At 66.1% G+C, this 18434-nt stretch overlaps 1 protein-coding gene across 4 annotated transcripts; it reads right to left on the reverse strand.

Moving 5' to 3' along the window:
* Positions 1-1920: 1920 nt before the first annotated feature.
* On the reverse strand, positions 1921-18434 carry CAPN15 (calpain 15). 4 transcript variants are annotated; one of them, XM_055409024.2, is made up of 14 exons: positions 18159-18433; positions 15493-15726; positions 12874-13154; positions 7596-9024; positions 6733-6941; positions 6480-6663; positions 6183-6406; positions 5411-5536; positions 5181-5333; positions 4556-4717; positions 4241-4467; positions 3885-4051; positions 3619-3797; positions 1921-3548 (listed from the first exon to the last, which is right to left on the reverse strand). In XM_055409024.2, the coding sequence occupies exons 3-14, from the start codon at positions 13053-13055 to the stop codon at positions 3371-3373; spliced, it is 3420 nt and encodes a 1139-aa protein (XP_055264999.2). In that variant the 5' UTR covers positions 13056-13154; positions 15493-15726; positions 18159-18433; the 3' UTR covers positions 1921-3370. The 4 variants fall into 4 exon arrangements, with proteins under 4 accessions (XP_055264999.2, XP_055264998.2, XP_055265001.2 ...); XM_055409023.2 differs by lacking the exon at positions 15493-15726; XM_055409025.2 differs by lacking the exon at positions 15493-15726 and having other exon boundaries at positions 3401-3544; positions 18159-18434.

Consider the following 18434-nt stretch of genomic DNA (forward strand, 5'->3'; position numbering starts at 1 on the left):
GAGAGGGTGTGCAGATGGGAGGCTCCCGGCACTGGGACCCCAGAAGGCCTCTGGTCCCAAACCTGCTCATTGCAGCCCTCCCCCAATAAGCGCCATCCTCTGGAAGCACCACCCCTTCCCACCCCCCCACCCCCGTCTCTCCCTGAAAGCCCACTCAGAGGCCCCCTGGGGTGGGGTGTGACCAGTCCTCCACGTGCGCTGGAGGCCCTGGAACCAGAGGCTCCTGGCCGCTCACTGGAGGGGCTGCCGCAGGAGTGAGCTCCCTCTCGGGGGACGTATGCCAGTGGGGCAGGGGCAGGCGGATCCGAGGGAGCAGTCGGCCAGGCGGGTTGGGGCGCAGCTTGGGCCGCAGAGCTCTGGAGCGCTGGCTGAGCAGTGCCCGGGGCCGACAGCAACCATATGTTGGAAGAGGAGTTGTGCGTGTCCCGCGTGGCCCCCGGGGCCCGGCCTTCCTGGGCCTGTCACAGGCGATTTTTCCTGCTTGAGTGGCAGGCCGGCCAGCAGGCGGGGTGGCGGGGGCTGCAGTCTGTGTGGCTCGGGGTCCATCCCCCCACGGCTCTGCACGCTGGCCCTGGCGCTCGGGACAGGCGGGTGCCGGGCTGAGAGCGGGAGCCCCTGCTGGCCCGCCGGACGCCCGCCCCTCACTGTCACCCCCCGTCCAGGTCAAGGTCGGGGGCCACAGAGGAGCCGGCTGGCCACGGCTGTTGTGGGCGGGCGCCCGGGGCGGGCGGGAGTCTGCAGAGCCCAGAGCCCAGAGCGCGGAGGAGGCGGGAGGCCGCAGCTAATTTGTACATTAAGTGCTTCTGACAGGGCTGCCTCACAAGTGAGAACACCCCGCCGCCCGCCTCGGGAAGGCCACCACGGCCAACGGGTGGGCAGCCAAGTGGCCTGAGCGAGGGGCCCTGGCCAGCAAAGACTGGGGATGTCAGGGGACGCGGCCCAGGATAGGCATCCCCGCAGGTGCGTCAGGAGGCTGTGCCTCACCCACCGCCCACATCGGCTTAGGTCCAGGTGCTGCCAGGCCCCACCTCAGCACCCACAGCACCTCCCGGGAGCAGCTGTGTCCCCAAGAAGGGTCTTACCCGCGGGGCCCCGACCCCCAATTCCCTCAGCCCTCCCTGCCGGGGAAGGTGTCCAAGGGGAGTGGGCACATGCCGGGGTCTCCAGACCAGCTGACAGGGAGGCTGGCAGTCCCCGGGCCCGTCAGCTCTCACGTCCTGGGCATCTCGGGGCTGCAGCGATGTGGACCCAGGTTCCCCGGGACACCCTGGGGTAACGGAGCCCGGCCCCCCGTGGACCAGGTCCGCAGTGCCGCACAGCCGCGGATGGAGTGGGGGTTGAGGGGGGGCGTCTCCAGGCACTGAGCGGAGATGCGTTGTGGCAGCTCCCCGCCGCCCGAGGCCCGCCCGGAGCAAACACTGCTGGTGGCTTTAATTGCTTTCACATTCGATAGGCTGGCCCGAGACAGGCCTCTCACACCCAGCGCAGCCTCGGCACCCCAGCCCCCTTCTCGCTGGGAACCTGGCCCCACATGCAGGCCGCACACTGCCCAGCCTGGCAGGGAGTGGGCACTGGGTGGCAGTCTCCCAGCCCCACTTGCCCTCTGTTCCGCCTGGGACTGACAGATCCAGATAGGCGCCTGAACACAGCTCTCTCTAGGAAAAACCTGGCACAGGCACGGCCCTTCTGAGGCTTCGTGGGTGCCAGTCTGCAAACCACCACAGGGTTGGGCCTGAGCCTCTGCCCCACCTGAATGCCCCATCCTTCCTGGGGTGCAGGCAGTGGGTGGCAGGCTCCCTGGGAGGCAGGCCTGGGTACCGGCCCAGGCGTCCCGGAAAAGCTGTCCCTAGGTGGGCACAGCTCTGTCCTGGAGAGGAGCCCAGGGGCCAGGGGCCCCTGGGAGAGATGGACGAGAACGAATTTACAAAACAAAACATCTTTATTTGGTCCGTCGGAGCCTGAGTCTGGAAACACCCATGGGGTCATCCTACGGGGATGGCGTTGACATTGATAAAATAGTCTCTGCGTCAGAAGAGCTGCCGTATGTACAGGGTTAAAAATACTCACAGCTCAGAGTGAAAGGAGAAGTACAAAGGGGGCGGGGCCAGGGGTCTAGTGCTTCTGGTGCTTCTCCAGGTGCAAAGCCCCCACTCAGAGTAACAGGAGGAGTACAAAGGGGGCCGGGGGTCTAGTGCTTCTCCAGGTGTGAATCTGCACCCCCACCCGGCAAGCCCCACAGAAGGCGAGGGACCACGGGCAGGGCCGTTCACTGCCGGGGGCTGCTGGGCAGCGAGGCCGGGCACCCAGGAAGCGGCCTTAGTTGTCCCCAGGCAGACACAGAGCTCAGGGCTGAGCAGCACAGGGAGAACGCTGGCTCAGGGGGGAGGGGAGCGGAGCTGGGGCCCACCTTGCATGTGCCTGGACACGGCCTGGGGGACTCTGGGACTCTGCTTCTCCTGCAGGTCAGGTGGTGCCAAGCACGGGGCTGGGCCCAGGCCCACCTGACCACCACCCCAGCCCCAGCCCAGAGCATGGCTTCGATCCTGGCTGGCGCGCCAGGAATTGCATAGTGTCCCTCCCCACCCTGGTTCAGCCCACAGTTGCCAGGCACCTGCCTCCACGGACCTTGCTGGGGCTCCAGGGACCCCTGCTGGCCGCATAAGGGCTTGCGGGGTGGGGGTGGTGGGATATGGGGGCAAACTGAGGGAAGGCTCTCGACCTCTGGCCACAAGGGGGTGTCCCTAATCTCACCCTGGGGTCTTGACCTCTGACCTCCCCAAACTGGGGTGGTCCCTGCTCTCATCTTTGAGCCCAAGCTTTGACACCCTAAAATAGAGGTGGTCCCAACTTTCACCCTGGGGCCCTGGCCTGACCCAAAAAGGGGGTGGTCCCTGCTCACCTCAGGGTCCTGGCCTCTGATCACAAAATGGAAATGGTCCCTGCTCTCACCCTGGAGTCCTGACTTCTGACTGCTACTACGAGAGTGGTCCCTGTTCTCATTCTGGGGTCCTAGCCTCTGACCTGCCCAGATTTGGATTTGGAGCACATGGCTGCCTGACCCAGGCAGGAGATCCAGGCCCATGGATAAGGGGCAGCCTCACCCTGATCCTGGAGGTTGGAGCCAGACCTCAAGGTGGCCTGCTCAGAGAGGCTGGCACACGGCCCCCTAGAGCTGGAAGTGGGTTCGAGGTAATCTGCTGGGTGGCTGGGAGGCCCTGGGCAGGAGGGAGGGGCGGGGAGGAGGGCTGGGGGAGCTGTGCCTGCAGCTGGAGCTCCCTGGGTGGGGGTCCTGAGATTGTGGTTCAAGCGTCCTGTGTTGGGGTCTCCCTCATAAAGTGCGTGTGGGGGCAGGCAGGTGGGGGCAGGGAGGTCACAGCGGCCGGGGGCCGTGCAGGCCAGCGACCTCGGGCGTGAGTGGGGGGCTGTGGCTGCCCTTGGAGGCCGTCCAGTCGCTGAGGAAGGCCTGCGCTGCCTTGCGGTGCGCCAGGCGGTGGGTGATGGAGAAGCCAGCGTTTCCTTCCAGCTGTGACAGGATTACCAGGACCTGCCTGGGGGAGGGGGCCGGTGAGGGCCTGCGGGGCCAGCAGGCCGCCGGGGGCGGGGTGGGGCGGGGCGCACCTGTGCAGGGGTGGCACGCTGTCCTGGGTGCGCAGGCTGCCGCGCGTGGACACCACGTTGAAGCTGTCAGAGCAGTCGCACTGCACATGCAGGTAAGACTTGGGGTGCCGATTCTCCACGACCACGATGAGCCCCGCCCAGCCATGCGTCAAGTAGTAGCAGGTCATGCCCTCGCGGCCCTGGGCACAGGCAGTGCAGGTGTGGGTGGGCGGGCCGTGGGCAGTCACCTCCTGCCGCCTCCCCAGGGCCCACGCCTGCCCACCCACCTCGTGCCGTTCGCCCCTGCTTTCCGTGAGCAGGATGATGGCATCGGCCAGAGTGGTTGGCTGGGCCTCCACGGGCTCCACCATGACGAGCCTCGAGCTGTACACGGCCAGCACGTGTCCAGGCGCTTCCAGGGTGTTGCGCGGGACCCCTGCAGAGGGGCTGGAGGCTGCAAGGAGCACCGAGGGAGAGTGAGGGAGTGGGCACCCCTCTCCTGCGTTCAGGTGGGCCCGTGCTGATAGGGACGGACTGGGCGGAGCCTGGGGCCGCGTGGGCCTGCCCTGCCGACTGGGATGGTGTGGGCGGAGCCTGAGATGTGTGGGGCGGGGCCTCGGACCGAGTGGCCACAGTCACCTACCCTGCAGGGCGGGGGGGCCGGGCACAGGGCCCCAGTGGTTGAAGGCACAGCACACCACGGCGTACTCTCCAGGCTCCAGCATCACGTCACAGTTGACGAACTTCTTCACGGCGCGCTTGCTGTGGGCTAGCAGGCGGCCCAGGCTCAGGCGGCCGCCGCTGCCGAAGGAGGCCCGGAACACCAGGACACACAGGTCCAGGAGGTGACTGTCCACTGAGTCTGCGCGCCTGGGCAAACGGAAGGGTTGCGAGTGGCCAGGCCCCGCCCCTAGACCTGCGCTACCCCACCATCCCGCCCCCAGTCCGCCAGGCCCACCTGCTGCCCTCCTGGAAGAGGGCAAACTCCAGGGATGCGCGCTCCAGCACCGTGAGGGCCGTCACGCCCACTGGCCCGCTGGCGGAGCTGGGGAAGCTGCCCTGCACCCGCGCTTCCTGCCAGTCCGAGTGCACCTTGCAGATATCCACGGAGTCAAAGTACCTGGGCAGCGAGAGGATAGCTGGCTGAGCGGCCTCCACCCAGCTGCCCGCACAGCATGCATCCCCGGGCAGGGTGACCGCAGCAGGCTCTTGCCCGCTGGCAGCTCTTCGAATCCGTGTTCAGAAACCCCAGTCCTGGGACTTCCCTGGCGGTCCAGTGGCTAAGACTTCAAGCTCCAATGCAGGGGGCCCAGGTTCGAACCCTGATCAGGAAACTAGACCCCACGTGCCACAACTAAAGATTCCCGCATGCCACGACTAAGACCCAGAGCAGCCAAATAAATAAATATTTAAACAAATAAAAATCCCAGTCCTGGCTGTTGTCTGTGGACACCTCCATGGGGCACCAGGCCCTAAGGCTGACCCATGGGCAAAGCCCCAGCAGAAGCACCCCCGCCAGGCAGTAGACAGGCCGAGCTCCTGGGAAAGACACTGTATGCGCCAGGGTGAGCAGTGGGTGGTACCTGACGAAGTCACTGTACTCCATCCAGAAGACACCCTCGCTGCTGCCATGCGGCATTAGCTCACTCCGCAGGTGCCCCGGCCAGTGTGGCCACTCGTCTGACCAGCTGCCGTTCCAGGAGAAGCGGCCCCATGGGTTCCGCAGGCGCAAGAGCCTGTGGACAGACCACACGGTTGGGGGCCCAGCCCATGGTCATGCCCCTGCCCCGCCCATGGCCATGCCCATCCTTACCTGGAGCCCTGGACATCCCGGACATCCAAGATGGAGTAGGCATGGCGGGGACGCAGGCCTAGACTCTCATAGGCAGCATCATCTACCTTCATGTTGCCCCCACCACATGAGGCGCCCATGAGGAACCTGTGCAATTAGAGCAGCCCACTGACTGGGTCCCCTTGGTATTGGGGTGGGCTCCCTCTGCCTTGGGGAGGTGCAGCCCCAGGTGGGGGTCTTCCTGCCTTTGGGGGACCCACGTGGGACACCGGGTCTCAGGAAGTGGTGGGCCAAGCTCAGTGGGGCAGGCAGGCCTGGGGCCCTTGGAGGTCTGGCAAGGCTGGGGGTCCCGCCAGCTCAGAGATGCTGCTTCCCAAGGGGTGGAGCCGTGCCATTGCCCACCACAGCTGAGGGCAAGGGTCCTGGACCCTCCCCAGACACTGGCCAGTGCATGCTGGGGCTCAGTAACCTCCACTCCCCCAACCTGTCCACCCTGGGGGCTGCTACTGCCAGGTGCCACCATGGAACTCACTCCACGTGGACCCCCAAGGGTGCTGATGGTCATTACAGGCCCAGGTCAGCACAGGGCCTTCTAGGTACAAGCCAACAGACAGCACCCTGCCTGCCCTCACACCTTCCAAGGAGGTGGAGTGGCCAGCATGGCATGGACAGCTAGGCCGCCCAGCCATGGTCAGCCCGTGCCAGAAATATCTTGTGAAACGTGGGTGCAGATCAGGGCGCTGGCCTGACTACTCCTGCTGCTCCAGGTCCCCAGAGTGGCTGTCTCTCTTACCCAGCCTCTTTAGAACTCAGCATTTTGGCCCAGATGAGGTCAGTGTCCACTGGTTCCTCGCGGGGGTTCGTGGAGCTGACCTGCAAGGCCAGGCTCTCACAGGGGGCGCCGGTGAGCGTGGCCAGGCCCTCTATGGCGCGCCCGGCCTGGAGCGCAAAGTAGGAGCCGTGCAGCTTGGCCAGCGCCTTCTCGATGAGGGCCACCCACAGCTGCTTGCGCTGAGCCTGTGGGGGGGCTGGAGTCGTGAGGCTGCTGCCTCCTCGCACCTGCCGCCCACCCGCCCGCACCCCCGCCCACCTGGGAGAAGAGCAGGAAGCCGGCCTCGTCACAGGGCAGCATGTCGTCCACCAGCACCGTCGTCCACGTGCCGTCCTTGCACAGTCGCACCTGGTACGCACCCTCTGCACACAGGCTGCGCGTGACCATCACCCGCTCAACCAGGTCCGGCCGCTCGGCCAGCACTGCCAGCGCACTCAAGAACCTGCAAGAGACCAGGGTTCAAGGGGAGCTCGGCACCCCCGCCTGCCTCGGGTGGGAGATCCTCACTCACCAGCAGTTCCCCAGGAGACCCTGCAGGATGTCCGAGGGCCGGAGCGTGTGGAACACGGACCACGAGGTGCCGTGGTCCCTGAACACAGAGCAGTTGATCTCGTGTGGCCGCAACCACTGTCGCACGCGCTGCTGGACGCTGTCGCCCGCAGGGAAGCCCACAGACGCAGGCCCAGGGGGGAAGCTGTCGTCCACAAAGTTCACGCTGTTCTGCAGAGACCACAGCCACAGCTCAGGGCAGGCTGAACCCCACCCCACCCCAAGAGAGTACCCAGCTGCCTGAGCCCGAGAGGAAGGGGGGGCGGCGTGCAGCCCGCAGTCTGCAGATGGCATGGCTGAGCCTCGTGAGGCCCACACCACCCTCTTCCAGGGCATGGCAGGCTAGCGACGGGCCAGTGGGAGGTATGTGTGCCCCAGGGGACGGTGTGGGGTCCAGCCTGAAGGCTGCAGGTGTGGGTGTGGGGTGCCGAAGGCCCCAAGAAGAGAGGTAGGGGGCCTGATGGGGGAAGGGTGGCCAGGATACAGCTCTGGACGGGCTGCCGGCAGCAACAGAGGGCAGCAGCCCAGGGGGACAGACTGCCCCCAGGCCCCTGGGGGTGACGCCCTGGGCTTAGCCTCCTGCAGTCCAAGGGCAGAGAGCACGCGGGGCACCTGTCTCAGCTGGGGCTCTGCAACCGGGGGCGGCACCCGGCCTGCCTGTCCCCACCTTCCTGTGAGGCCACTGCTGCCGGCACTCACACTGGGGGTAGGGGTCAGGACCCTCGCGGACACGGAAGAATGGCCTGAGAATCTCAGGTGAGTGGTCATGTGGGGGTCACCGGAGCTGAGGCTCGGGGGGGAGAAGAGACCACCACGGGCCCGCACCTCCCGGCAGAAGGCCACGATGTCCTCCCATAGGGCCTTGGCCTCGCCCTCGTCCGTCTGCCGGCGCTTCTCCACAAGCACGCTCTCCCTGCGCCGCAGGGGCGCCACACCCCGGCGCTGGGCCGCCAGGAGCTGGGGGGTGTGGCAGGTGGCACAGTGCTTGGCCCGAGGCGTGTTGAGCAGGGTGCAGGCGGGGCAGGCCCACTGGCCTGGGCGCTCAGATGGTGCCGCGGGGAGGGGGCGGCCAGCCTTGTGGGTGGGGCAGGGCCCAGGCCTGTCCGCACTGCAGTCGGGGCAGTGGGCGGGGGTGTCGCCATGCTCCTGGAAGCCATGAAGCTTGGAGCAGCCGCACACCGTGCACCGGGGGGTCGCCGTGGGGTTCCTGAGCGTGCACCTGGCGCACGACCAGGTGGTGAAGTCTGGGCTGGAGGGGCTGGCCGGCGTGAACCGCACGCTGTCGCCGCCCAGGTCGATGACGTCGCTGCCCGGCGTGGTGCTGCCAGCCTCACAGTGCGCAGGGCTGCTGGGCCCCGGGGGGTGCAGCATGGGACCCGCCTCAGCCGCCTCCTCCTCCAGGAAGCTCAGCCGCTTGCCCGACAGCAGCTCTGCCAGGCGGGAGGCCCCGGCTGCGGGCCGCCCCAGGCCCTGGGGGGGCCCCTTGGAGCTGGCAGAGGGCGAGGGCTGGGCGGCCTCAGGCACCGGTGGCTGCAGCTGGGGGGGCACCTCGCGGCGACTGCGAGGCACAGGGTTGTTCTGGAGGGTGGGTGAGAACGGGCTGAAGGGTGGCCCCCGGGGGGGCTCCTGGTCCACGGCAGAAGGAGGGTTGGCCTCGGCGCCTTCCCCGGGCTGGGCCGGGGCCGGCATGCCAGGGAAGCCTGCAGGAGCCACGACTTCTGGGACGACAAGTGCTTCGGGAGGGATCCTGGGCAGCGAGAGTTTCCGGGGCCCCCCACAGGCCGAGCAGGAGCTGGCCACAGGAGTGTTGTGCAGTGTGCAGCGTTGGCAGGCCCAGCCACTCCCAGGCACGGCCGCGCCCCCCTCCTGCCCCTCTGCCTCCACCGGCCGCCCACCCGCCGGCTCCACGGCCACTGGCCCCGCCGTCCGCAGGGGCCCCGCCTCGTCCCGGCAGCTGCCTGGGGGATCTGGGGGCGCCCCGTTGATGATAGGCAGCGGGGGGGCCCCCGGGCCGGGCTCGGGGGCAAAGCCGCACACCTCGCAGGCTCCCCTGCCCAGAAGGTTGCGGAATGTGCAGCGGGAGCACGGCCACTTCTGTTCCTCCACGCTGAGCCGCAGGATCCGGTCCAGGTCGGGCTTGTGCCGCGGGGCCTCGCAGATAGAGCACTGGCGCTGGCCGGCCGGGTTCAGGAAGGTGCAGCGTGTGCAGGCCCACTCCCCGACCGTGGCCATGGGCCCGGGCGAGTGTGTGTGGCTGCAAGGGAAGGCTGTGGTCAGGGGTTTCTGACAAGGGCATCAAGAGCAATCAGCGGGGAGTGGATGGTCTTTTCAACCAACGCCCAAGGAGAACAGGATCTAAATGCTAAAGAAGGAGTTAGACCTGTATCTCACGCTATATTCAAAACTTAACTCAAAATGGATCAATGACCTAAGCGTGGGAACGAAAACTATGAAACTCTTAGAAACAGAAAACGTGGGTAAATTTTCATGACCGTTCAGGCAAAGTAAGGAAGATACAAAAGAACATCAAAACTAACATCTTCCATGAGTTAAAGGACACCATAAAGAAAGTGAGAAGATATCCTATGGGAGACAATGTTTGCAAACTGTGTGTCTGACCAGGGTCTAGCACCCAGAACGTATGAAACGTTCTTACGACCACACGACAAAAACCTGGTTTTAAAAATGGGCAGAGGATTTGAGGCGACTTTCCCCAGAGATATGGAGAAGCCCATGGAAAGCTGCTCAGCAGATCAGTCAGGAAAATGCAAAGTGCACAAGCCCACCCGGCAGGGCAGGTGCCAGGACCTGGAGCTGGAGAAACCCGGCCTCCATCACTGGGGGAGCGCAGTGGGAGACTGTTCAACGGCTCCCCAGGAGCTACGGAAGGACCACAGTCAGGACCCAGCAATCCCACCAGCACACATCCACACGTGGTCACGGCAGATTTGCCCACAACAACCAACTGGTGGAATCAAACCAAGTGTCTATCAGTGAGTAAACAGATAAATCAGACAAGGAGCACTGTTCAGCAGCTAGGAGCGAAGCACGGATACACACCAGCACTGGGCCGCAGCACATGGCGTGATTCACCCTTGGGAAGGAGTCAGGGTGGGCAAACTCAGAGGCAGGAGAAGCGGGCGGCTCCCACGGGCTGAGCAGGGGGTGGGAGAGGGGTTGGCCTCTCACCCATCTCTCGAGGCCAGCCCGCGTGGGGGCGTCCACGCTCTCCTGCTCTGACGGTGGCTGATCTGCTTGGCAGAAATGTCAACTATTCTTTAAAGCGAAGCGTGGGGTTCGTGTTTCTCATGCTGCATTTATGCCAAGCGCTCCAGGGATAAAGAAAACTCCCCTCTTCAGAACACAAACAGAAACTCTCCCCCAAGCAGCACGGCAATCCCTGGGCCCAGCGCAGGCCGACGCCACCTCCCCGGGCGCGTGGCCGAGCCTCAGGGCTGACTGCGGCTGCCGCAGCGCCCAAGTAATGAACAGACCCTGGCTGGGTCAGCTTGGGCTTCTGCATCACCAAAGCCTAAGAAATGCCCCTGCGGCTCCCCACTGAGGAAGGCCCACAGGCAAGGCATGGGCACACGTAGCCACACAGACAAAGCGCGCACACTGGAGCCCAGGCCCAGGTTCAGACGGCTGCCCCACGCCCTGTGTGCCCCGCAGCCTGGGGGAGGCTTGGGGAAGACTCGGGCCTGCCCTCGGCTCCTGGCTCCCGGTGGTCCACGCGTGCTGAGCACACACAGAAGGGCAGGAAGCCCAACCCTACACCCCTCACGCCCAATAGCTGACCAGGCCCGTGCCTGGATGAACATGAGGCCACAGCAGGATCCTTGGCTGGTGTCCTGGGAGGGCGGGAGGCAGTGTGGGTTGCCTCCCTCAGGGACCCTCACAGCCCATGCTGCGTCTCGGTGTCGCAAGGTGGGCAGGGACAAAGTGGCTCAGGGGGCGGTGGTGGGTTGTCTGGAGGAGCCTGGTCCTTCACCACGCCAGCCCCAAAGCCAGGGTCACTTCCCAGCACCCTGATGTGCCGGAGCATCCACACAGACGCTCCCAAGCACTGGGCACTCTCGGAGCCCGGGTGGCCACCCTCAGGACGCAGAGGCTGGCAGGTGGGACGGACAGCGCACACCTGCTCGGCTTCAGCTCTCTGGGCTGCGGCCTCGGCCCCAGGCCAGAGCGAGGCAGGGGCAGGTGCTCCCGGGACGCAGGGGCTGCAGCAGCTGGGAGACGGCCTTCAGCCCCCGGAAGCTAAGTGGAGTAAGCGGGGTCCCCACTCAAGGGTCCCGCTGCTCAGGCCAGCAGGCCTGAGGCCGCGCTGCCTGGCAGGACACCCACCTGACCCTGACCCCCAGCTGGTCCCAAGGGGCACATGGGCACCTCCCTCGGAGGTCACCCTCACCCTGCCTCTGCCGCAGTAGCCCCCGCCTGCTCCTCTCGTGTCCAGTCGGGTGCCTGTGGATCCCTCAAGGCCACTGACAGCTCCTCCTCCTGACTCATTCCAGGCAGCAGGTAACTGCTGGCGGCGCTGGGCCGGAGAATGAGAGGGTGTGGGCTGGACAGGCGACCTCTCTGCCACCCATGAGGCCTAGCAATTCCCCCCTCCTCAGTGACTTACCCTGAGGACGTAAATACACGGGAATGAAATGACACGTGTGCGTGGGGAAGGCGCAAGGAGATGCACCGGCCCCTGGGGAGATGCCGGTCAGAGCAGCACGGTGACCACCCTGCACGGGGGCGGGGCGGGCATGGAGACACCAGAGCCCTACCTGCATGGCTGGGGGCCTGGGAAATGGGGCGATCACCGTGGAGAAAAGCCTGGAAGCTCCTCAGACAGTTAAACGTAAACTTACAGTGAACACCAGCAACCTCATTCTGTGCAGCTACGCAAGAGAAGTGACAACACATGTCCGTGCAAAATCCTCTCCACGCACATCCACAGCGGCAGAGCCGCCAGTGCGAGTGTCCATCAAGTAACCAGCAGGCCTACTCCACACGGCGGAGCGTTGCTCAGCCAATAAAGTGGCGAAGACCTGACACTCGCTACCACGCAGACGGCCTGAGAATGCGACGCTCAGTGAGCAGCAGACACAGAGGCCACACGCCGTGTGATTCCCACTGTGTGAGTGGAGATCCTGACAGCAGGTGAGCGCCGTCCAAACAGAGCCGCACTGACTCAGCACAGGGAACCGAGGCCCTCTGCTCCGCAGCTGTCCCTCTGCACTGCAGGCCTCCACGACCATGTTTGCTAGGGTCACTCGGCGACCCCCAGAAGCCCACCAGGACCCAGGTCCTGCTCCATGCACGGGCCGGCCGCCTAGACAGTGAGCCCAGGACATGCTTGGGGCCCCACAGACACCAGGTACTGTCCTGCCCAAGTGAGCTGTGTTTGAGGGAAGCGCCCGCTGAGGGCCGCTGGCGGAGGGTGGTTATCTGCAGCCCCTGGGGCGGGGCCGGGGTGCTGAGGCCAAGTGCCGCCCCTGGCCTGAGGGCGGTGGGCTCTGAGTGTCTGCTGTGCCCCTCACCCTCCAGCCAGGCTGCAGAACGTGGAAAAGCTGGGGCGTCCATGTGTGGGGGCATGTGGGAGCCCAACCCACCAGGCCTCAGCGGTAGGCAGCGTGGCTGGGCTGCCCACCCCTCACCTTGGCATCCAGAGGTAGAGGTCGCCGGGGGAACCTGGGCAGCCAGGGCTGAATCCAGCTGCAGCTGCAGCTGGAGGACGTGGGCACATGCAGGGAGGCTCGTCAGCGGGACCCACAGCCCCCTGCCCCCTGCAGGCAGCCACATCACAGGGCGACACGCATCAGGCCACGGCAGGGCCCCGGATTCCACAGGAAGCAAGCAGCATTCTCGGTGTGTGCTGTGCCCCCGGCCCCACCCAGCAAGCAACTCCAGCAGCTGCTCCAGTGCCAGCGGACAAGCAAGCCCCCGGCCTGAGGCAGCAGCAGTCCCGGCCCCACCATCTGGGGTGAAAAGAATCGCCAAAGGGCCCTAACGGACAGGGCCCGCTTGTCCGGGAGGCCCCCGGCCGAGCAAGGGCACCTGAAGGCAGCCCTGTCTTCGGGCCCTGGGGGCGGCCCCCGCTCCACCTGCTTACCTTCGGGCCCGGGGCCACGGGGGCGGGTGCTGCCGGGTGCCCAGGCTGTCGCCCCACACAGGCCCCCCGGGGCCGCTCCTACCCCAGCCGGCCGCTGCTGGGGGCCCTGGGCAGGGCGGGCCCCGGGGGAAGCCATGGTCCGACTCGGTCTCGGCAGCCAGCGAGGAGGCGGAGCTCCCCATGGCCCCCGCGGCGGCCACGCTGAGCGCCGGGCCTGGTCACAGGGCGCCGGCGGCGGCGGGCGAGGCGGAGCATGGAGGAGGGCGGCCTCGTGAGCCGGGCTGGTCCGAGGAGCACAACAGAAACGACAGAGACAGAGAGAGAAGAGACACGTGACAACGATGCCCGGAGGGCCCAGCGCGCGGCCCCCAGGGCGGCAGGGGCGCCTGCAGCAGGGCCACCGCGGGGCCCCCGTCCCCGTCCCCAGCATGGCCCCCTCGGCGCCCCCAGGGTGAGGTGGCCATGCCACAGTTGCTGGCCTTCGGAATGGGTCTCACCCTGGAAGAAACGATCAAGGAGATGTTTAACTAGAGAGAATAAGCTAGAAGGGGAACGCCCGGTAGAGCTGGCGAGCCCTGGGCACTGTCCACAGTGACCACCATGGCCCTTACTGAGGACAGCCTCCCCTGAACTGGAGACAGCGAGTATGAAGGGGCCCAGGAGGCTGCCTGCCCTGCGGTGGGAGGCTGGGGGGCGTGGGGGGCGTCTCCTTTCAGACGAGGTCGAGTCCCAGTCAGGCGAGGGAAGACGCCTGGGCCGCCTCTGGGCCGCCGTGGGTGTCTTCACTTTCTGGTCAAGCAGGTGACCAGCAGCTCTGCCTCAGCCCAGGTCCATCACCCACGACCCTCTCCCAGCAGGTGCCCAGGGCCCAGCAGTGCAGTGGCTCTGCAGGGGGGAGGGCCTAGGCCCTGCCCTCAGGGCTGCAGTCAGGCCAGCAAGCCGGGCAGCAACACGCCCACCGGACCTGTTCCTCCAAGGGATCCAGACCAGGGCCGGACAGGCTGCCAAAGGCCCGGTGCCCCTGAAAGTCACCCATCACTCAGGCTTCCCCTCAGCTTGACCAGAGCCAACGGGGGGTGGGGGTGGGGGGATCCCCAGTGGCTGCAGAGCCAACGCTCCCCACGTCCATTGACAGGAGGGCCGCCCGGTGGGAGCACCCTGCGAGCCGCAGGGGTCACTTCTCACTCCCGACAGTCACACGGAAAAGACAGGACAGGGGAACAGAGTTATGTCACCTGACACGCCTGACATGCCGCCGGGCCTGCCTGATGTCAGGGTGAGGCCTGTGGAGGCCTGCCTCCAGTCGTGGCCCTTCCCCTCCTGTGGTGGGCGATCACCCCCACAGGAAAGAGTCATGCTTGGGCAGCGCCCACAGCCGGAGCCCTGCGCCCTGGGCTTCGAGGGGGTGCTCACAGCGGTCAGGCCCACGCCGAGCAGGTCCTTTAGGACACCTGCCCCTCCATGGCGACTAGGCAGATGCACCGCAACCAGGCCAGCCCCCAGCCTCCTGCCCCCACCTGATGCAGGCGCCTTCCCGGGGAGAGACCCCAAGAGTTTCCAACACTCCCTTTCCACAGCCAAACCCTGAGTGGACGAGGCCTCGAGCTGAAGCTAAGCCACAAAGGTGCCCACAGAACAGGAGCACCCACGCCTGGGTTCAGGCTCAGGCTGACCAGGAGCTCGGCCCGTGCCCACTGAGAGCACAGAGGACGGCTGGGGTGGCCCACCTGCAGCCAGAGCCCAGGGGAGCAAGGACAGGGCCTGGCCTCTGTGCTGCTTTGGTCTCGGGGTGGCAGGTGGAGTCCTGCAGCAGAGAGACAGGTTGGCACCCCTGGCCAATGGACTCTGGGTTCTGGCGATAAGCCTGCGGGCTGGGCTACTGCTCCAGGGCCAAAGTCCAGACCAGTCCAGTGGGGAGGGCCACCTGCCTGGAAGACCTGATCCCGAGCCTTGCCTCCCAGGCCGAGCCCAGGCTCCAGGCCACAGCCCCTCTCGCGGCAGGGCCTCACACTGTGCACTCTGGGGCCTGACTCGGCTGCTCCTCGCTGCCTGGTTCAAGGCCACCACCGTCTAGGCCAGCCAGGGCCACCAGGGAAAGGTGCCTGGGGGGCGAGGGTCAGGGCTCTCGGCAAGCAGTCAGCAAGACTCCCCGGGACCCAGGTCTTGGCACCACCTGCCCATGGGGCACATGCTCCTGTCCTTCCCAGGTGCAGAGTGAGGCCCAGACACCCCCACCGGCTGGGCCAGGACCTTGAGGAGGGGGCTGTGGGGATTCTGCTGAGAGTCACCATCAATGTCCCCTGAAAACCAGCTGCAGGAACCAAACAGAAACCAGCATTCCACTACCCAGCCTGGGAGGAAACAGTCCGGCTGCAACCCTCCCCACACATGCTGCAGGAGGCCGCTGTCACCACAACTCGGCCCCGCAGTGTTCAGCACGGTCCAGATCCTGGGCCCACCACCCCGTGCGGGTCACGTGGCCAGCAGGCCCCTGCTTTCCAGGCGGGAGGGGTGGAGACAGCCCCCCAGAGTGACACCCACAGGTGAGGGGTGGCTCCCCGGCAGGGAGACCGGAGGATGGACGCAGAGTCCCGGCGTGATCTCTGTGTCTAATCGTACCCGCTCAGTCGAGCCTCAAGAAAAAGGAAACTTCTGCCAAGAAGCCAGGGACGCCACCACGACCTCGCTTTCCAGTTCACAAGTTCAGAGCCACTTGATGACGGGCGCTCGCCTCTGGCACTTCCCCATTTCTGTTGGCCACTGAGCAGTGCGGCCTGGGCAGCTGGTGACCGCAGGCCTCGTGGGGGCAGAGTTGCTTCAGAGACATAAAGGCACTGGGGCCTCCGGCTCACCCTGGGGAGGCAGACGGGCCATGGGGAGCGTCTCTGCAGCCGCCTGTTTGGGAATAGCGGGTTGGGGGGGGCCCTGGCAGGGCGGCCATGGAGGGATCAGCGGCAGGAGCTGCCTCCGCTCCAGGCTTGGCCCAACCGCCGAGGGAGTGAAGCCATGGGTGCCTCCTCAGGACACGGACAACAACAGCAGCTATCGGCCCGCTTTCCCTCTGACATCTTGCAGCACCGTCCAGGCCCATCCCGTGGTCCGGCCACCAGGGAGGGGGAAGCAGACAGCAGGGGCGGAGCCGCTGCTGAAGGGAGATGGTGCCGCCAGGATGGGCAGGGAGGCTGGAGACCCTGACAAGTCCTCAACTGGAGGAACAGTGCATCTTGGGGGCGTCAGGAGGTCCCCGCTGCTCCCCCATGGCCCCCAGCTCCCTGCACTGTCCTGGCAGCACCAGAACAGTTGTCTGCAGGGTGACCCAGAGTGACAGGTGTGCCTGAGCAGGTGTCCAAGTCCAAACTCCACCCACACCCTCCTTCCCCTCATCTAGGATGAGATGGGCGGGCCAGTCCTCATCCCCAGGAGGCTGCAGGTGCCGTTCTGGCCCCGCGCCCCCAGAGGCCCCTCCGAGTTCAGAGCCGGGTCACCAGAGCAGCCTGCAGCTGACGCAGGATGCTCGCTAACCACCTGCCTCGGTGCGGCTGGGGCAGCGCTGGGCACAGGAAGCCAGGGACACCAAAGGGACGCCACAGGCCTGCTGGGCACTCTTGGTGTTGGGGGGAGGTGCTGGGGGGGTGGTCCTGCCTGGGAACGAGGCACAAGAAGTTAGGCAAGAGAGACACCACCATGTCCCTGCTTTGCGATGCTCCTGCGGGTGCCAGGTGGAAGGGCTGGAGTTAGTGCGAGCAAAAGGGTGGCTGACCCTGGGGCAGGGCAAACCCGGGCCAAGTCTGGGCTTGGACTCTTACACAACCAGCCCCGCAGGCTCTTCAGCGACCCGCTCAGGCCCACGAAGACATCCATGGTTTTAGAGAACCTCTAGGGTGCAGAGTCCTTCTTCCCGAATAAAAGACAAGTATCCAGGGCGGTGGAAGCAGGAACTGGAAAGACTGGATGTGCAGCCCACCCATCCCTCCCCACAGCCTGACTGCCCTCAGACTGGGCCTCCTGTCTGTAAAGCGGGGCTCAGCAGGACGCTGTCTGACACAGGGGTCCAGAGAGTCGAATGCAGAACCTGAAACCAAAGAGTTTCAGCAAAGTGACCCCGTCCAGAAGGGTTGGAGGACCCAGCCACTTCCTGCTCTCAGAGCACCTGGTCTGGGGCAGGGGTCCTTAGAGCAGATACACAAGATAAGACCAGCTCCCTCTCTAAAGCCTAGCAATCACTGAGTTTAAGCCTGGCTTTCAGGAGGGCACGAGGTCACCAGCCTAGTTGCTCCCAGGAAGCAGCTCTAGAGAGCTTCAGATGCAGAAGAAAAGAGAAGCGCTCCTCCAGGGAGCAGAACAACCCAAGACGAAGTGAGAGGTGCCTGACACCAAGGCCAGGCCGCGCCCACCAGCAGGGCTGCAGAGCAGGGGCTCCCAGCCAGGCTCCCCGCCCATCTGGGGCCCTCCTCCAGGCACCTGGGCCACGGAAACACTACCCTGCTCCCCACCCTTCTCCCCACGGTTGACAAAGGTACTCATAAGTGGAAGGATCAACTTACGCTATCTCCCCTGGAGCCTCACTCTCCGGGCGGGGTCCTCTCACAGGGGCTTACACTGCCCCCAGACACAGGAAGAGGGAAGGGGCCCCCCAGGAAGCACCCAGCTGAGTCCCAGCTTCCCCACAGTTCGGCAGGGCTCGCAGCCACAAGACCCCAAACTCCCAGGCTGGGCCTTACTGAGGTCCTGTTGTCTGCAGTCTGGTCACAAACTCCTGCGTGTTAAGGGGGCCCGAGAGCCAGCCCCATCAGGGCGATTTGATCACACAAGGCTGCCCTGGCCAGGATCAGAAGGGCCCCCCTCCCAGGGCAGCCCGGCGGGCGGCAGCCCGGCAGACACTCTGGGGGCCACCATGGGTAACTTTTCGGTTCGCTCCAGCGCCAACAGGAAAAGAACAGGAATCGGAAGCGTAGTTGGTGGCCAGTGGGCAGACAGGACGCTCCTGCTCCCCCACACCACCGGGCCGGCCCGGACACTTCCCCTAACGCCGCCGCGGCCGGGACACGGACCGGAGGTAAGGGCACTCAAGGGCAGGAGGGGCTGAGGCCGCCTCCCGCGTCTGCAGACCCTGGGCTGGTCTCCCGCTGCCCGGCGCCCAAGGTCCAGGTGGCTCCCCTCTCCAGCAGCGTCCCCAGCCCGGCCAGGAACGACCAGTGCCCAGGAGGCGCCGCCTGTCGGCCACGGCCTCCCGGGTGTCCAGGCCGCGCCCCCGGCCCCTGCCTGGCCCGGGTGACGGGACTCACCTCCGCAAACCGGCGGCGCCTCCACAGTCCCCGAGGCCCGGCTCGCTCGCCCGCGCCGGCCGGCCCACAACTTGTTCTCGGAGGGCGGGCGGGCCCTCTGTCGTCGGCGCGCGGCCCCGACAGCCTCTCACTCTGAGTGGCGGAGCCGGAGGGCGCACCGACCCGGCCCGGCCCGCGCCGCGCCCTGCGCCGCCTCCGTAGCGTAGCGCCCGGCCGGGGCCCCGTGGCTACGGCGCGCCCGGGGCGCACGCGGCGCTGTGAATCGCGCTCCCGAAC

This window comes from Moschus berezovskii, chromosome 27 (genome assembly GCF_049115385.1).
Source record: "Moschus berezovskii isolate FMDL1 chromosome 27, NW_MosBer_1.0, whole genome shotgun sequence".
Classification (NCBI taxonomy): domain Eukaryota; kingdom Metazoa; phylum Chordata; class Mammalia; order Artiodactyla; family Moschidae; genus Moschus; species Moschus berezovskii.

Excerpts from the sequence above, each read along its gene's own strand:
- CAPN15 (XM_055409023.2), bottom strand. The coding sequence starts at position 13,055 with ATGGGGAGCTCCGCCTCCTCGCTGGCTGCCGAGACCGAGTCGGACCAT. Across the intron at positions 5,334-5,410 it reads CGGGATGTCCAGGGCTCCAG|GCTCTTGCGCCTGCGGAACC; the intron begins GTAAGGATGGGC and ends GTCTGTCCACAG. Across the intron at positions 3,549-3,618 it reads AGCGTGCCACCCCTGCACAG|GCAGGTCCTGGTAATCCTGT; the intron begins GTGCGCCCCGCC and ends CCCCTCCCCCAG.